Source organism: Cuculus canorus, chromosome 3 (assembly GCF_017976375.1).
Source record: "Cuculus canorus isolate bCucCan1 chromosome 3, bCucCan1.pri, whole genome shotgun sequence".
NCBI classification, from domain to species: Eukaryota; Metazoa; Chordata; class Aves; order Cuculiformes; family Cuculidae; genus Cuculus; species Cuculus canorus.
The window spans coordinates 89,451,733-89,470,189 of NC_071403.1; the positions used below are offsets into that span (position 1 = coordinate 89,451,733).

General features: G+C 38.8%; 1 protein-coding gene across 7 annotated transcripts in view; it reads left to right on the forward strand.

Annotated features, from left to right (window-relative positions):
* Window positions 1-503: 503 nt before the first annotated feature.
* The window catches only part of TMEM63A (transmembrane protein 63A), a 38,509-nt gene continuing 20,555 nt past the window's right edge, over window positions 504-18,457 (forward strand). For all 7 annotated transcript variants that reach the window (XM_054062440.1, XM_054062443.1, XM_054062442.1 and 4 more), the window contains exons 1-13: window positions 504-636; window positions 2,533-2,728; window positions 4,538-4,617; window positions 6,105-6,168; window positions 7,296-7,333; window positions 8,494-8,636; window positions 11,047-11,098; window positions 12,214-12,322; window positions 12,721-12,791; window positions 13,246-13,326; window positions 13,904-14,027; window positions 14,346-14,479; window positions 16,425-16,562. In XM_054062440.1, coding sequence (XP_053918415.1) covers window positions 2,543-2,728; window positions 4,538-4,617; window positions 6,105-6,168; window positions 7,296-7,333; window positions 8,494-8,636; window positions 11,047-11,098; window positions 12,214-12,322; window positions 12,721-12,791; window positions 13,246-13,326; window positions 13,904-14,027; window positions 14,346-14,479; window positions 16,425-16,562 — 1,220 coding nt within the window. In that variant the 5' untranslated portion in view covers window positions 504-636; window positions 2,533-2,542. The remainder of the gene's footprint in view (window positions 637-2,532; window positions 2,729-4,537; window positions 4,618-6,104; window positions 6,169-7,295; window positions 7,334-8,493; window positions 8,637-11,046; window positions 11,099-12,213; window positions 12,323-12,720; window positions 12,792-13,245; window positions 13,327-13,903; window positions 14,028-14,345; window positions 14,480-16,424; window positions 16,563-18,457) is intronic.

Here is an 18,457-nt window from a genome sequence, read left to right on the forward strand (position 1 = left end):
ATCACCCTTTGTCAGGGCTGGGCAACACGAGGGAGTCATCTCGATCCATCATGTGCAGCGAGACAAGAGCTGTGACAGGATCTATTTCCCACTCATATGCACATTGATAAACTTTCTCAGAATTCTTACGCATATTTGGCTACTTTGCAAGGGCTCATTTTAATGTTATTATGAATTTCACAACAGTCAAATCTGCTGCTAATTTGGAGCTCTTTCTCTGTCTCTGCCTGCCTTTGCCTTTGAGGTGGGGAAAGGCTGCAAACAGAGGTGATCGCAGCAGCAGAGACACCTGCTCAGCACAGATCACACTGCACACAAGGCGTTATCAGCTCCGGAGAATGAACAGGGTCTGGATAAACACTGCTCGAAAGAAAACATGTTCTCAGCGGGACCTTCTGTCTGACTTGCAAAGAACACAACGACTTAGATGAAACCTAACTAGCTCCAGCTTAAATCCAATATACTCTTAACCGTGCCGCCTCCTGGCACGGCTCGGCCCGGCCCGGCCCCGCCCCGTCGCGCATGCGCGCTCCGCACTTGTTGCTGAGCTCGTAACAGCAGGGCCGGGCAGGGGCCGCCCCGGCGCGGTGCAGGGCAGGGCAGGCTGGGCAGGTGCGGCGCTGCCCGAGGACCGAGGTGAGCCAGGGGGCTGCGCTGCCCTGCCCGGGGTGGGGAAATGGGACGGGGACTGCGTGGCCCGGCGGGGAGGGCACGGAGGAACGCTGTGCAGCCCCGGGAGGGGATGGACTGCGCTGCCCGGGACGGGGACTGCGATTCCGGGGAGGGTACGGGGAGGGGTACTGCCCGGGAACGGGGGGGGCGGCGCTGCGCTGCCCTGAGGGGCTGTACTGCCCCGAAGGGGGATGGCAGTGCGCTGCCCCGGGGGTGGGGATACACTGCGCTACCTTGGGTGGCGCTGCGCTGCCCCGGGGGTTGGGGACACACCGCGCTGCCGCGGGACGCTGCGCCGCCCTCCGCGGTGGGAGCCCTGCTCCAGTCCCCGCGGGTTCCCGGCGGCCCGTCCCGGTGCCCCCCCCCGCTCCCAGGCGCCGCTGACGTCCCGGCCGAAATAAGAGAAATGGCTTCTGGTTGGCGGGGAGTTCCCTGCTCCACCGGGGACAGCTCCCTCCGCGCCCTTTATCGCCTGGCAGCGGGATTGTTGAAAAATGATAGCTTTCCGAAGCTGGAAACTGTCTGATAAGGTCCTGTGCGAGATTGAACACTGAGTATGCTGCCTCTGCGGTTGTTGTGATGAAGGGTTCCACGGTCGGTTCAAAAACACTACCCCCTCTTTTGTCAGCGTGGAGTTTCAATCCTTAGAAAGCAAGGACAGAGTCATGGCACAAATCCTGTGTGGGGTTTTCCCCCGCCTCTGATGAAACACCTCGGTGGGACACATTTTTTTCCCTGCCGTGTCACGCGGTTCAACATTAGGAAATGCTGTTTTGGGACCGGTATTCTCCGTGGTGTTTTTCTGCTGTTTAAAGGGAGAACTTGTAGTTATTCATGTTCTTGTCGAGGTTTCGTTTTCAGTATCCAGATAGGGCCGTCAGCAGAGGCGTGTGTTCCTCTTACAGTGGCACGATATCCCAGAAATATTGTCCCTGGACTGGTGATGGGGACCTACAATACTTGCTTGCAAAGGATAGAGTTTTTTGGGGTATGCTTTCTTTCTTTATGGATTTATCAGTCAAAAGCGTGTTCTGTGTGAAGCATACTTTTATCTGAAGTACACGGGAGGCATCAGGTTAATAAGAAAATAAATGTTTGAAGTGGGAAGATCCAAAATAAGTGAGTGGTTGCCTGCACTGACAGAAACACCTTGTGCAGTCTTGTGTGTTGCTATATTATCCAAGCAGGGCAGTTGATTACAATGAAGTAGATAGCTGTTCTCTTAAAAAAATTAGAAATACTCTGTTCTTTTTTGTTTATGATATACTGCAATTACTGCAATGTTCTTTCAGTTGAAATCTACTAAAAAAGGAAAATCGCACAATATTCCAAGAACAGAGAGGAACATGTATATTTAGATAGTTTTTTTTTCTGCAGAATTAGTGGTGAAATTAATAGTCTCAAGGTCTTGACATTTGAATATAAATTTCCTAAGTTCACACATGCTCATCAACTCGGAGTAAAATCTTCAAACTGCTGTTGCTGGAACATCTAAAGTTACTCCTAGAATCAGAATCCAGGCTGGATTAAGTAGTTTGATGTTATAGAGTAGAAGATGGAGAAGCTTTTGTGTGGGTCTTCTGTAGTCTTCCTCAGATGCCTGTAGAGGACATGACTGGATAGTTGTCTGGAATTCTTGCTTCTAATTTCTGCTTCTAACTGGGCCTGTCTCTTATTGTGAAATATTTTAGAGGGAAAAATTGTCAACTGTGGCTTCACTTCCAAAGTAGTTTCCTGATTGAATCTCCCTGCGCTTTTTGTACTTGTAATGTTAGCACATCTCACATGTGAGACATGAGACCCACTTCTCATATGGATATTTCACTTTTTCTTTTTTTTTCTTTTCTTTTCTTTTTAAAGGTAAGACAAAATGAACCCTTTCTTTTTTCTGGGTTTCGGACATTCTCATCTGGTCTACTTCTGGAATAGAAGTGTACCTTTCAACTCAACAAACGAGACATACTGCTACAGCACTGCCCGGGGCAGCACGGTGCTACAAGGAGTAACTTTTGGTGGAATCCCAACTGTCCTGCTGCTCGATGTAACCTGCTTTTTTGTAAGCCCAGTTTCTGTTTCTTGTATTGAAAACCCTTCTGGCTTTCCCAAAAGTTTGATGGCTCAGTATTCGCTTATTTGTCAATTAGGGGGCTGTTCCTGAAAATCTTCATAATAATAGATTGCTATCTTGGTTATTTTTCAAAAGGAAATACAGTATCGAGGATCTGTCATTTCACAAACTTTTTAAAAATTAGATTTCAAGAAGCTGCTGAGGAATCAATGTACCAATCAGCTTGGTCCTGGCAAAAGGAACAGGATTAGTTGGTGGTCTAGAGGCTCTAGAACAGGCCTAAGGCTCTAATAAACCTTACAGTTATTTCTGTAAGTTTGGTCCAGGTGGTCTTACGCCACTAGAGAAAGAACTGTAGACCTGCAAATTTGCCTGATAAGTGAGGTTTGTGGTAGTAAAATGAGGCTAAAGAGATGACATTGTTCCCAAGTCCTAGAAAGCCACTGTGTAGAAACTTAAAACTACCTGAGCTGGTAGTTCTGTAGGAACACACTTAATAAGATTTAGTTGGAGTGTTTAGGGGAATTCTATTTTTATAAGCTATGGTTGAATTTTAAGATTTGACGTCTGCTTTTGAGTTTCTTGCGCTTGAACTCCCCTTTCAAACAGCATTAGACAGAGTTAGATGCAATGTAGAAGGCTCCTCTCTTCTTCAAGTACAGAGTACTGCAATTTATCTAGCAACTCCTGTAGTCCTATGTTCATGACATGTTTACTGCAGATTCCTTTAGTAACTGTCAGTTCATGGTTTCTGAGTATTATTTCTGGGCTGGTTTCCTAAGAAAGCAAGATTTATTTATTGCATTGTCTTCCCATTTTTCTCTGGCAGTTCCTCCTAATAACTGTAGATTATGTTAGCCAACTTCAACCACAGTTGTCAAGAGACTGTACAGAACTTCCCTGCTGACATGGAGCTTAATGGCCAGGTGAAGCAGGAAGATCTAAATTAATATTTCCTGCTGGGAGGAAGGCTCTTATAAAAAGCTTTTATTCTTTGTGAAATGTGGAAATTAGCTATGTAATATTGACATGGAGATAATCTTGACATGTATTTGGTCTGGCCAGTCAGTATTTGCATAGATCCAATTAAGTTACGTCAGTGGCAGCACTTTCTAGTCAGACAGGTATGGTATGTAGGAGGGGCTGGGAGGTGAGGGTGTATGCTACATATGCATAGAAAACAGGCTGTGACTTTTGCTTCATTGCTTCATACAGAGCAATGTGTTTCTCTTAAAAAAAAAAATAGCATGCAAAAAAAATACATTGCATGCATCAAATATAAGTCTCTGGGGTTTATGAATTATAATAATAAATTACTTCTATTGACGATAAAAATAATTCTCATACTTAAGAAAATAGCTGAGCCCTCTACAGCCTGTTTACATCACTGTTTAAAGATAAAATAAATAAAATAAAATTGCATGGGTTCCATCATAGTTCTAGTGATTAAGTAATGAGCAATGGTAAATGTGTATTTATGAAAGTTTTGCTTTCCTCTAAATACTACCTGCTACATTTCCTGTCACATACCTCCATATCTTTGCAATTAAGAAGTGTTTTTGCATGCAGTTCTCCTTCTTTATAGGTGAGAACAGGAAGGCGGGTGTTCTGGTCCTTTGATCCTAGATGGGTTGGTTTATAGCATGGTCACCATTGGATTGGTTAACATATGGCAGTTTGTTTAGGTTAACATATGGCAGTTTGTTTGTATAGCATTTTTTGACAGTCCTTATACATCTAAGAGAAATTATGAAGTGGAAAAATAAATATTCAAAGATATCTGGTTTTATTTTCTAGATTTTAATATTGCTGTTTTCCATTATAAGAAAGAGATTCTGGGACTACGGTCGTGTTGCTCTGGTGTCAGAAGCTGAAAGGTAAAAAAGATTTGTCATTGGACTGATTTGTTGAAACCATTTGAGGAATATGGAAGTAGATACAAAAAACAGGGCTTGTATTAAGTTTATTTGTATCAGTTAGATGTATTTGTAATCACATGCTGCTTTGTGTGAAATACAACCCACTCACAGAGTTACTCTGCAGTTCCAGTTGTGTTTGGCACCATCATGAATGGCGTTCTACAGTTGTGGTTTAAGAAAGTGGAGGAAGGGAAATGGGCTGCTTGTCTGCTACCACATCACATACCTACATGCCGATGTTAAGAGCCTGTTTCTGTGATAAAAGGATATTAGTTATTTTGTTTATCTTGGCTCAAGCCTGGTATCATCCCAGAGCTCCCTCTGTAGCCTGTCATAATATTTCTGAAGAGTTTAAAAATAAAAAAAAATTGCATTGTTGCAGGTTTCTGAATTCTCACTGCTTTTTAGTAATACTGCAAATGAGCTTTTGGTAACTTTTTTAAAATTACTTCTGCAGGATGATGTCTTGGGATGCTTAAAATAGCTGTCTATGAAGTGGGTAAACTAACAGCGAGCCTTTTCCTGGTATTAGTGGTGTAACTAAGTTGTGGTAAATTCACAACTGAGCAACAGGAAGAGACTCAAAATATGGTTTTAGGGGCAATCCATGTATGATTGTGAAAAGTAGATGGTGAAAAAAAAGATGGGCAATAACTGAGACAGTTTTAATCCATCTAGCTCAGGCAGCAAAAGTGAAGGTGCTCTGGTAGAGGCTTCCATGTGGGCTGTAGAGGCACGCATGGGAAAACAGGTCCTTGAGCAGTCAGACACTTAGGAGCCTACGTTGTTGTTCCTGATGGACTGTGCCCAGAGCCTGCTAGGTCAAAATTATTGGATACACCTATGAATACGCTCTATTTTAACACATATTGTCCTGTAATTATGGGCAGATTATCATTGCAACATTTCTTTTTAGCAACATGTTAAAGCCAGATACTGTATTCTAGTTGAGGACTAGAGAGTCTCTAAATGTTTCTAGCCTTGCTACAGGACTGAACTTGTGTGAAGAGGTGGCCCTGCTGTTAAGGGATTTAAATGTGTGGCTCTAAGATGAATGAAAAGAGGTGGAGCAAAAGGATGTGATGTCTTGTAATGAGGAATATTTGAATACCTTGCAAATCTGATCCTTACTGGGCTTCCAAACCTGTGTTGCATTCTCTTGTATTACTGTGGTTTCATATCGTCATAAAAACATTTTCTTTCTAGTTCAGTTAAATTCTCCCACCTCAGGAGAGGTCAGGTCCTCCCTTTCTACCATGAGATACAGCAGAATTTTCTATAAGTAAGCATATCCCACAAGGTGAAAACCACAGATTTCATAAGTGAAAAATTGGTTTTGTAGTATTTCCATTAGTTACTTCTGAAATGATAAAGTTGAAATAATTCTGTGGAATTCCGTCATCCGTTATTAAGGATACTTAAAAGCATAATTTAATGTTTCATAGTGAATCAAGATACAACCGATTGTCAACATCTTCATCAATACCTGAAGATCTTGAATATGATAAGGTAAGTGTTCCAGAGTTTTGATATGATTTTTTTTAATGTAAATTATTGTAATTTGCCATTCCACCTAGCCCAATGAAACAGTCATTAAACTGGAAGACCATTTATATGCAGAAATTAGTAACACTTTAAGTTTTTATAGAACCATGTGTTATTTCTCTCCATTTCCTGGCAACCTATTGCCATGCCATGAACCAATAACTTGTGTCATTGTTTTTAAGTGACTATTTTTTTTTCTTAATTAGGAGGGGGACTATATGTTAGATTTTAAAAGGGGAGGCGGGGAAGAACAAAAGACTTCTAAATAATTTGTGCAGCTTCAGAATGAACCATGCAATAGTTCCCTAGTGGTGGCAGTTTACGTTTTAACATTTTGTGTATGTATCAACGTAGTATCTAGCCTTGCAGCTAAATAGTCGCATGAGCATTTGTGTAGGTTTTTCATCTGTTTTAAATCCCTAAAGCAACTTCATAATTGAAACTATTAAATAAAAACATGTCTCTCTAGCTTGATACTATTCACTTGAACGAAGAGATCTTTTGAGAAACAAGATTGGTTTTGAACCATATTGGAACATTCAGTGAAATGTGATTTCTGCTGTAGTTTCGTAGGAGGATTTGTATACCTATACAAGAAGACTTTTTTTGTTAGCGTAATTGCAGCATTGTTTCTAACTACGGTTTAATTGATTAACTTGTATTAGTTTCTCACAGAACTTATCCTTGAAATTGGAGAGTATCTGGAAGTGGCTTTGGAAAAAGATAATCAACTTTTCTGCTCTAAAACAATCCTTTAAAAAATTTCTTAGAAGCCTCAATCTTGACTTCTGTTTATTGGACACAGGGTTCGGACACACTTCTGTAAACTTAAGAAGACATGCAAGTGATTAAAAAAAACCAAAACCTTAAATACTCTCTGAGGGCAGACATATGAATTACCTTGTAAAAAATATGCAGAGTGTGAGGCATTTTTCTGCATGTTTCTAAATGATGATTTCAGAGCAACAAACTTCCAGGGTTTTAGCCAAGAGTTTGGCTTAATAGAAACTCTTCTCTGAATTGTACCAATGAAAGGCTATATATTTTTTTTTTGTATGCTACCTCCTGAAAACGTTCTTCTTTATTTCTAGGGGTTTTGTTCTTGGATGACAGCTGCTTTTCGGATGCAGTAAGTGTATGAACGTGAAATAGTGAGCTGTGGTTTACTTTGCTCTTTTTATAATTAAAAGAGGGGGTTTGCCCTAAAATAAAGTTCTTTATTTCCTTGGATAGATAGAATTCATTTAATACAAACAGTGATGTAAGTGCCTCTCCTGGGGTGGAAGAAAGAATGTGAAAACAAGGTCAGCTTATGGGAACCCTTCTTCGGGATAGAGTTGTACTGCTGGCTGCCCAGGGACTCCTAATCTTGGGACAGTGTGTGAGCCTCGGTGGATCTATGGCATTTATATGAATTCTGAGCTAATGACTAGGCTTTTACTCTTCAAAGAGTACTGTGTGAGTGTCCCCCTGTTTGAAACCAGCAGGGCCCCAGCCAGGAAGCAGGATCCCCTGCAAGGATTTCTGTGGAGAGCTGGTGGTTTAGTTGGGGCTGGAACTAAGTGGGAAAAGCCCATCTCACTGTTTTCAAGTAACTGAGTGTTGGAGCTGTGATTTTTGTTCTTTGTATCTCTTGGGGCTTAGTAAATTATAATTTTTGAAAATCAGTTGCTCAGTTGGGTACATTGAAACAAAAAAGGGGTTGGGATTGATCTCACCTTTCTGCATTTTTGCTAGTTCAGTTCCTTCATTTCCCAAGAACTCGTATTTTAATTATCTGTCTGGCTGACAATGGGTAGATAATGAGAGTTCGTTCCAAAGCCTGTTAATATTTTCTGTTAATTTGATGTCATGAGAGTAAGATGATTCTGTTTTTATTTGCTTCATTTGGAGCCTTTATGCAGGTGAGCAAACACTGTCACTGTGTGATCTTAAAGTCTGAGAAGTAGGCTTGACACCTGGTGACTGTCATAAAGCAGGAGAACAAGCAAATAACTTCGTGTTCTTTTAGGCTGATAAAAATTTTGGATTTATATTTGCATTTCAGATTGCGTGTTTCTGTCTTAAGTTCCCTTATGTTAATTTTTTAATGTTGATACTGCACAAAAGAAAGACACACTTGGAACTTAAAATTATGCATCAAAGAACACAATCATGTTAAAAACAGATAGGGAATTGATGGAGATGTCAATAGGTAGACTGACAAGTTACTGTATGTTCAAAAACCATCCCCCGAAACCCCAAGGATATTAAGTAGACTGACTGTATGATTTCCTGTCTATGATGCAGTGATGACGAGATTCATGAGAGATGTGGTGAAGATGCCATACATTACCTTGCCTTCCAGCGTCACATCATCTGTTTGTTGATTGCTATCAGCATTTTGTCTGTGTGTGTCATATTGCCTGTCAACCTATCGGGTGATCTACTTGGTAAGAATTTTTTATTTGGTATTCTAAGAAGAATGTTGTGATTTGTATCATTGCTAAAGCTCTTTAGGATTTTTTTTTTTAAATTTTTGTAAACTTTGTAAAGTTTGTGGGTTTATTTCCCCCTTCACCTCCATCTGATGTGCATGTAATTTTGTGTGACGTTTGTATGACAGCAGAGAATTCTTTAAACGTCTGGCAAAAACTATTGTCAGAAACAAGATGGCAGATGATATGCTGACATAGTTGACTGGATTTAGAAGGCTCAAGGCAGGATTAATTTGACCTGTGCCCTCGTAACTGGTTGTGATTACCAATGGAAGCTGTCTTCACAGCTGAGAAATCTTTTTCTGGTGTCCAATCTGACTCTTTTTTGCTGCAATTCAAGATCTCTGGGGAGAATAGATTATTCTTTTCCTCTTTGCAATATCTTTTTAGCTTCTTAGTGAGAAATCATTAGTGAGAAATGCTTTCTGTCTAATTATAAAATCATCAGCCATCCTCTGGACTTTTAACCTAGCTAGACTGCTCCCATTGCTCCCTTCTGTCTTGCAGCTGAAAACGAGACAAATCTTCTTGCTGAGACTTTGTCAGTGCTAGACAAATAATTATTTCATGTTTCTTGCAGTCTAGTCCTGATGATGCCTGTCAGTGTGACACCTACTTCTTTCCATTATTAACTCTTCCTCCACAAAACACAATGTGTGCCCTCTTGCCTGCTGTTCAAGTTTCTAATGAGAATACTGGTGGACTGAACTCAAATCCTGTTTAAACATTCTTCCATTTTTTGATAATGAGCCTTTATAACCCCATTTTATACTTCACTTTGTGTCAGTCTTGTCAAGATCATCTTTACGGAGTTGGTCATCTTGGTGAAAAGTGATGCAAAAAACCACAATAATTCATTTGGTTTTCCCAGGAACTGTCAGGGAGAATACTTGCTTGCGTTTTGTTTTGTTTTGTTTGTTCTTATACCCTAGCAATTGCATCTTATTTTGTGTGCTGAATCTTTGTCCCAATAATTTATTCGCTTCTACTGTCCTTAATAATGTGGCCCAGATTTGTTTTTAGTTTCTTCTTTCTGTGTTTTAAAGAGCCTTGTGACTTAGCCCTTGTTTGTATTGGGATGTTTTGTACCTGTGCCTTTAGTATTGTTTCTTTGTGGAACTGCCATCTCTGACTTCTTGTTTACGACCTTGTTCTTAGCAATTCTTTTTATATTAATATCTGCTTTCTTAAACATCCTTGCTTTTCCTCTCTTTTTTTCTTCTTTGCATTTCTTTGCTTTTTTCTGTTCTTTCAAAGAACACTTTGTCACTTCGTAGTGACTTCTCCTTCCTTGCTTTCCACCTCTGTGTTCTCAGCCAGCATCTCTAATTTTGGAGAATCAAATCCAACTCAACTGGAGCCCTAGATGCTGTGTCCATGAAGTAAAGAGAGAGATGTCGTGCCTTCAAAGAACTTATAGAATGCAATTCCCTCTTTTGTATATTTATACCAGAATGGATTTTGAATTTTGTTAAATGCACCCATTTGGGTACATTGTCCTTCTCTAGCTACAATTTGATAGAAGTTGTAGTATCTTGGATACCAATAGATGCTTTCTGTTAATTCAAATGGCAGAGTATGGCTGGCCTTCTAAAGCAAGAGAATACAGATTCTGTTTTCCTGCATTATTTTTTGTGATGGTACGAAATACAGCTGGGGAAAAAAAGAAGTTTTATTGCTTCCCCCCTTCTTCCTCCCCTTCCACCGAATGCCGATTTTGTGCATTTGCAGTTCTTTCTGTTGTGATGACTTAACTTGCAATGTGGGTTCAACAGTCTATGCTAGAAGATTGTTCAGCTTTCCAGATACATTATCTCTTTTGCCTTTGTGAATACGTACTCAATTTTCATTCACTCGCATTATAATTTTTAAAATACTTGACAGTCCAGAGAAGCAATGTCATATAAACTTTATGATTTGTGACCTTAAGGTTACTGGTACTGTTTTGTCAGTGCTGAATTAATACAGTTAAAAAAAAAAAAAGAAATCGGTGAAGACAGAATAAAAACTTGAAGGAAATATGTTCAGAGCCCTAAACAACATTGTTGATGGATGTGAAGAGATATTGAAGAGAGAAAGGGAACTGCTACAAATATCTAGTATTCAGATTTTTAATATAACCTATTTTTTCTCTTGATGAGTTGAATGACGTAGAATCCCCCCCTTTTTTTTTCAAATTTAAAATGCAGTACAATGTAAAACAGCATCAATTATGATTTTAAATCTTTTAAACAATAAATATGCTCAGAATTAAAACGTAGTATACTGACATTAAAAAAAAAAAAAGAATAAAAGCTGACTTTCTGATAGTTTGCATGTGGGTGTTGCACCAGTTAATTATGCTACTTGTTTTTGTAATTCTTAGATAAAGATCCCTATAGTTTTGGAAGAACAACTATAGTAAACTTACAAACTGGGTGAGTAAATCTTGCAGAGTACTTTCATGCTTATGTCTGTTTCCTGACAGAGTCACATGAATTGATACTTGGAGCATGGCTCATGGGGTAGGAATTACTTATTCACACTTCATCCACTGAAACTGGGATACGTTCTGCTTCAGGCTATGTAGTTACAGTGCTGATAAGAAATCTGGAGACTTGCTTCAACTTTCACAGCTCTTATACCACATGTTTCTCTTGGATAATGACTGCACGTCTAGCTGTATTATTTTCAGAAATTTCCACATTAAAAGAAATCATAGTTCAGAAGGAAAATAAAGCTGGCAGCCTTATTAGAATGTGTAACTTATATGATTTAAATTCACTTACGTCAGATTTGTGTGTGTGCATATCTCTCCCATCTGAGATCACGAGTAAAATTACTTCTATATGTTTTAAAAACACTCTGTAAAGTAGTTGTACAGAACTGTACAATTTTTCTGGTTTATTACTAGATCAATCTATCTGTAGTTTCTGCCAATGCACTTTGGGGTTTTTTTAACCACATTGAGAATCCTAATAATTAATGGGGGTTTCTTGTTTGGTTGGGTTTTTTTATCTGTAGAATAGATTTCTGTATTTTAGGTTAATGGTAATTAATAATGCTCCTCACAAAACTGAGGAACTATTCATACAACAAAACTTCTACAAGCTTGGAGGAAGGAGCTATCAGAGAGGCAGAATTTACTCCCTGTATTAGGCTGTTTTCAGTTTGAGTAAGGATTTTTTTCAAGGAGATTTCAGTTATGCACTCAGCACAGTAACTAATAAGGCCGATGAAAAACATTTTGGCAAATAGCATGGTATGAACTAGTGGTCATCTGAATGAAGAGGCATAAGCCAAAAGCTGTCTAAAAATGTACATGTCATAGAATATCTGTTTTCTTTGTAGGCCTGCTACCCATAGAATTTTATGATAAGCAGGGGACCCTATGGCTGTCCAAAGCATCTGCACGGGCATAATTGACTACCAATAACTACCTTTTTTTCTTGTTTTTGGTTTTAAATGCTTGCTTAGCATTTTGATGGCTACTTTTATCAGCTGGATAATTAGTTCTTCCTGTTTCTCATATTCATAACATTTTGTCCTACAGTAATAATCTTCTTTGGCTGCACACAGTTTTTGCTGTTGTTTACTTGATTCTGACTGTTGTCTTCATGAGGCATCACATGAAGTATGTCACATATAAAGAAGAAAACATAGTAAGTTTCTGTATTGGTATGGAAAAAAAAAACTGTACAGCTTCTGTGCAAGTGGATAATGCTAAAAACCCAAATTGCTAAAGTGCCTACTGCTTGCTAGAATGTAGCGTAAGTGTGAAGGAATTCACTGAAAGCAAAGCTCCACTGACTGAATTGTCAAAATGAGTGGAGAGAAGGGAGTTGGGGAAGGATTTGTGAAATTTTGTTGTAACCTATTACCCATGTGAGTGGTGAATGTAGTGTTGTCTTGAATAGATGCAGCTCCTTTCAAAATCAAAATTTCTTACCTTGTTACCTCCACAACAGTTAACTTGTGTTGTGTCACTGACTTTCTCTTATTCTTGTTTTCTTTATTGTGATGTGGTTTTGCAAAATGGGAGTTGCATTTTCTCTTGCAGGTTAAGTGCACGTTATTTATAACTGGTATTCCCAAAAATGCAAAAGAAGAGACAATACAAGGCCATTTCACGTAAGTTCAATGCTTGAGCGGTATCTTTAGGAACAGGAGAGCTAAAATCATCTTAGTTTTACCTGTCCAAGCGGAAATGTTTGCACTGTTTAAAATTCATATGATAGTATTGGTATTCTAAAAGCATATCCTATTCCTTAGACAGAATTGAAAAAAAAGACTGTATTTCAATAAAGTTAGTTAGCTGATCTCAAAATTAGAATCTAAGAAAAGTGGCTGTGTATCCACTCTTTCTGTTCATGCTCCCACATGGCCTTTACTTGGAAATAATGCTGCGTGTTTCATTAAAGTAACTTTTGGCTGCTGTCTCTCTGGAGATCTACACTCTATGATATCTCATTCAGGAATGAAATGAGTGATTGAGATGTCAGTTAGATGTCAGTGATGCTCTTTGAAAGAGTTTCTTCATTGTACTTTCTGTTCTTACTGTTCTTATGTACTGCTTCCTTTGCAGTGCTGCCTACCCAACCTGCACTGTGCTCGAAGTCCAGCTGTGTTACGACGTAGCCAAGCTTATTCATCTCTTCAAAAAAAGGTACTTGCTTTTGTAATCTACCAGAGTTTAGTGTAATTTCATGAATGTTTTTACCAGTCCTTAATCACCATATACCAGAAACACATACCAGAAATTAATTTTGCTCTTAAAGTCCTGGCCTGGATTCGGCTGTGTTTTAAAGTGAATTGTGGGGTTCAGCCTATTTCTTGTAGATGTATTGCATAAGGTTGACTTGCCAATTTTTTATTTATTTATGTATGCATGTGTTTAATTATTGTCAGGCAGTATGAAGTGGAAAACCCAACTATTAAATTCATAACTCTGGGACTCTGCTGCTTTGGCCGGGGCTGGTCATAATTGAAAAAAGTCTTATCTTCTGGGCTATACATTGGGTTTGTTCCTAAAGCCTCACAATTCTAGGCTGCATAATGCTATTACATACTTGAAAATAAGTTATACTAAGTAGCCAAAGTAGAGTATATGAGTACCTTCAGTGACTGATTAATTTTTATCAATCCTTGACATACCTTTTTCTCTTGGAGATTCTATTCTTCTTATGTTTGATGTTGATACTGTATTCTTCCAAAATGTAATGGATATATTTTTTTCTATCCAGAAAACAGGCAGAAAAAAGCCTGACTTACTATGAACACCTACATCAGAAGTATGGCAAGCTGGTCCAAATCAACCCTAAGCCATGCGGTCAATTCTGCTGTTGTGAAGTGAGAGGATGCGAAAGGGTAAGAGAGAGTGCTTAATTTTAGTTATGGCTAGGTAGATTAAAAGAGCGGGGAATAGTTTTTGTGTGATATCTTGTTGAGCTTCAGAAATTCTCTGTTCATTTATTGCAGATAGCTCGTCCTTCATGTTCTTGCAATGTACAGAAAAGGAATTCCCCAGAACTTTTGAAATGTAATCTTAGTGCAAAAATTGAAGTTTGTTTGTCTTCGCATTGTGATGTGTTTTGTAATTTGTGGAAGTATTATGAGGAAGAGAGAGGTTCATAAAGATATTGGCCATCTGGTACTTGGATGTAACAGTCATAAATTTCCCTACAGGAGGATGCTGTAGATTATTATACCAAAGTCAGAAATGAACTGATGGAAGAATATTCAAAAGAGGAACAAGCAGTTCATAATAAACCACTGGGAATGGCTTTTGTAACATTTCAAGAGAAATCCATGGCAACTTAGTAAGTTTTGTCTGCTGTCTTGTTTGTTCTCTTTTAACTGTGATTCGTGCAACCAGTCTCTTTGTGACACTTGTTTTCTTATGTTGGTTCTTCTTCCTTTCTTCTTCACCATCCTGTGGACTTGGTCTGCTTTGCTTTCACGTAAGTTTTCCCGTAAGCATGCATTTAACCTCTCTGCTTCCAGTGAGAAAAATATCTAAGGGACTAAATAGCTCTAAACATTTATTTGAGGTATGGAGCCTTTCTCTTCTGGGTGGAATTCAGTCCATTAGTGTAGGTTAACAGTAAGCCAGACCAATTGGTTCTGGAATACGAGTTACTGATTTCTCGATTTTCTGCCGCGCAAGTGGTCCAGATGCCAAACTATCACAGTGCAAACTGTCCTGCTACTTTGTCATCTCGACAAAGCAGTCAGTGACTGACCTGGCTGTAGGTGATAGATACACATTATGCATCTGTCTTGCCTATTACTATAGATGTATGCGTAGGCCTAATGTCAGAAGTCGTTCTGTACTTTTTACTCAGTCATCTGTAGAGAAAACGCAAAGTTCTGTTGGAACTTTGTGAGCATCTTTTACTTCGCTGCTGATTTGTCTTACACAATTTTGATGGGATAACTTCTCCTTGGGTGCATCTTCTGAGTTGCACTGTAGGCATCTCCGAGTTGAATTATCAAGAATTGAAAAGATTTTAGTTTGTTTAGCTTGGAAGTGAAGCAGTGGACTCCATTCTCTGGAAAATTAGATTAGATTACGTGCGAAGCTGAGGCTACCATCAAGTTATTTGGTGCCCTTAGTAGGCTGTACTTCACAGAGCCCTGAAACAGGATGGGAGAAAAGGGAATCCAGGACTGAGGTTCATGAAGTCAGGTAGTTGTAGAAGCTTGGTTAATGATGATGCTCGTACTGTGGCTGGTAGTGTTAAAGCTTGATTTGTATGTATTTTCTAAAATAAACTGTCAAAGTACAATTAACTCTCTTAAATACTTGCTGCTGCAAGGTGCTGGCAATTTGACATCACTACTTGAATTCTGGTAAGGTAAAGGTCTGGGGTTTGGTCATTATTTGTGTTTTTGTTTGGTGTTTGTGCATATGATTCTCCATCTTCTTTATGTTAGAAGCACAACTGAGAAATGAGCATGTTCAGGAATTTCAAGTCTGCCACCTCAAGTATAGTATATACTGTTTTCATGCTGGTGTAATGGAGCTTGCCTGGAGTGGAGCTTCTTTTGCTCAGTAATGCACACACAGTTGTACGGTCTCTGAATATATGACTAGCACCCCTACTGCTGTCTTTTGGGAAATCTTTGGAAGCATTTATTTTAGGCATGTTTAAATTTTGTTTGAATGCATTGATTGTCAAACAACTTATAATATTAGAAGGAAAGAAAACTATTGTGATTATTTTAGGAGTAGGTGAAAGAAAGTAATACTTTGAATTGTGAGAATAGCAGCGTGATAAAAAAATTCCTGAAAATTGGTACTCAAGGCAAAATTGGCTAATGAAATGAGTAGGTGGACTAATCCTTTGCTTTGATTTGAAAACAGCTGTAATTACCTAAAGAGGTGTTTGGGGAACTGGCTGTCATTGCTTTTGGGGCTGTTTTTTCCCCCTAAATCTCTTAGGCTATGATTTTTTTTTAATATTTTTTTTTTTAATATGAGTCACTGCTGTTTGTTCATGTTGGTAGAAGCACTGAACAGCTCAAACCTCAGACAGCCTTTCGTTTCTAGCTTTGTCAGATCTCAAAGCCCTGTGGTAATAACTGTTAATACGACATTACATGCGTAATATAATGTAGCATTGTCATCTAAGTACTATCTTGATCTCTAATCATTAAAAGCAAAAGAACCTTTATCACCACTTCCAGTTTTTCTCATTACCTATGCAGCATTTTAGGTGTAAAAATTTGGAAAAATTCTCCTTCTCTTTTTCTTCCTTACAGTATCCTTAAGGACTTCAATGCCTGCAAATGTCAGAGTATTAAATGTAAAGGAGAACCCCAGCCATCGTCCTACAGCAGGGAATTGTGCATATCAAACTGGGAGGTTACATATGCTCCTTATCCTGAGAATATTTGTTGGTAAGATTCCTGTCTTACATCCATTTATTTATGTTATTGTAGGTTTAGAATGGAGAGAGAAGGGATATGAGTGCGTTTTTCTTTAACCCTAAACTAAGACTTTGTGTAGCATTTGGAGGTGGCTGATCTGTGCCTTTATTTCCATTACTGGAGTTTTTCGTTGACGTTGGGGAAGCCTCATGGAGACTGACTGTGGAGTTTTGCCACTCCAAAGTTCTGGTACCTGCAGTTCCTGTTAACTGTTAACAAAAAAAAACCCAAACCCGACCCAACCCAGCTTATTAACATCTGGGCCTCAGTGTTTCCATTTTTAATCCGTATCTCCTATTGAGATCAGAGGAAAACAGCTTGGTATTAGCGCTGAGTATTTTCCAAATATTTATAATTTTTTGAGTCGCCATATGATGCGTATAACTTGATCCACTCTGTGAACTGTAGTCTGTCTTCTAACAGCTTTTTATTGACCCAATAAATTCCCCGGAGTCTCCCACTGCTTACAGGAGAAATGTATAAAGGCCTTTTGAATTAAACTGTTCCTGTGCTGCTTTCTGTCAGGCTTGTTGGCTAAAAATGACTAAACATTTTCCAAGTGCTTTGTGAATAACTTAGGGTTGGGTCAATATAATCCTCTGTTGTCAATTTTTTTGTGACATTTCTGTTGCCAAAAGTGCAAGAGGGAAACAAACATGCGCAAGTTACTGTGTTTCACCTGTAAGTAACTTCTTTTTTTTAAAAAATACCCTTGTTTTCTAATGACTTAAATGAAAAATTACTTTTGAGATGGCTATGCCATCTGTTTCTAAAAATTGAGAGGTTTTCGCTAGAACTACAATTCTACAGTTATGAATAACGTACCTAATCTTTAATGATAAAGCTAGCAATCATGATTCTTAACTTTGGCTTTTGCAGCTGTGTTATTTTGAGACATGAATTAAAAATCTCATAAGTTGCTTTCTGAGTAGGGTCAATTTAGTCTGCCTTTTTCATGAAAGATTTCTGACCTCTGTGTGCTTTTTCCCCTCTTCCTTTCTTCAAGCTCTGTCTATGGACACAGGAAATTATGGTTGAGTCACAGTGAGCTGAAGCATTTGCAAAGGTTTTCTAAACATCTCTGAGAGGGAAGGATGGTGGGGTTTTGTGGATTATTTTTCTTTCTTTCTTTCCTGTGGGGTTTTTTTTCTGTGTTTTTTTTCTTGTTGTTTTTTTTTTTCCCCGCTGTGTTTTGTCTTTGCTCCCCTCCTCATAGAAGAAGAGGCATAGGGATTTTGCCAAGTTACTTAGGTTCACAGAAAGGGTTGTCATAATTGGGGATGTTATTGAGCCTTTATACCCCTGTTTTGTCTTTCTAAGTACTTGGCTTTGTCTGGGATTCAAATAACTCCAGTCCTTTTGGGAACCATTTCAGATAACATTTAAGAGCTACACCTGTGCAAGACCTATGGTTGCCGTTTTAATACAGCAGAAAGGGATGCAGGGTTTTTTATTTCCTTTCACATCACGGGTTCTTGGTAGATTCTGCCTCTGTCAGCCATTCTCCTTCCAGAAATCCTCTGTATCTTCTTCTGTCTCTGTCTCTTCTCGTTTTAGCTTTGTTTAGTACTTCTATGTTATTAAACAGTGGAAGTGTTTCATCCCAAACCTTAACTACATTAGACATAGTGTTTGTGTTATGAAAGACTAAATATCTTCTGCAAGCACAGTCTGTTTTATCGTTCAAGAAAGGTTTCTAAGTTTGCTTTATTTCTAATACTAACTGGAACTTGTGTAGTGCTTTGTTATATCACTTTAAGACTCCAGAAGCTCAATTTGGAAAGAGCAGTGCCACCTGTTACTTGGCAGATAGTATATATTTTTTAACAGCAAGTGCTTATTGCTCATTTTTATTTTCTTTTATT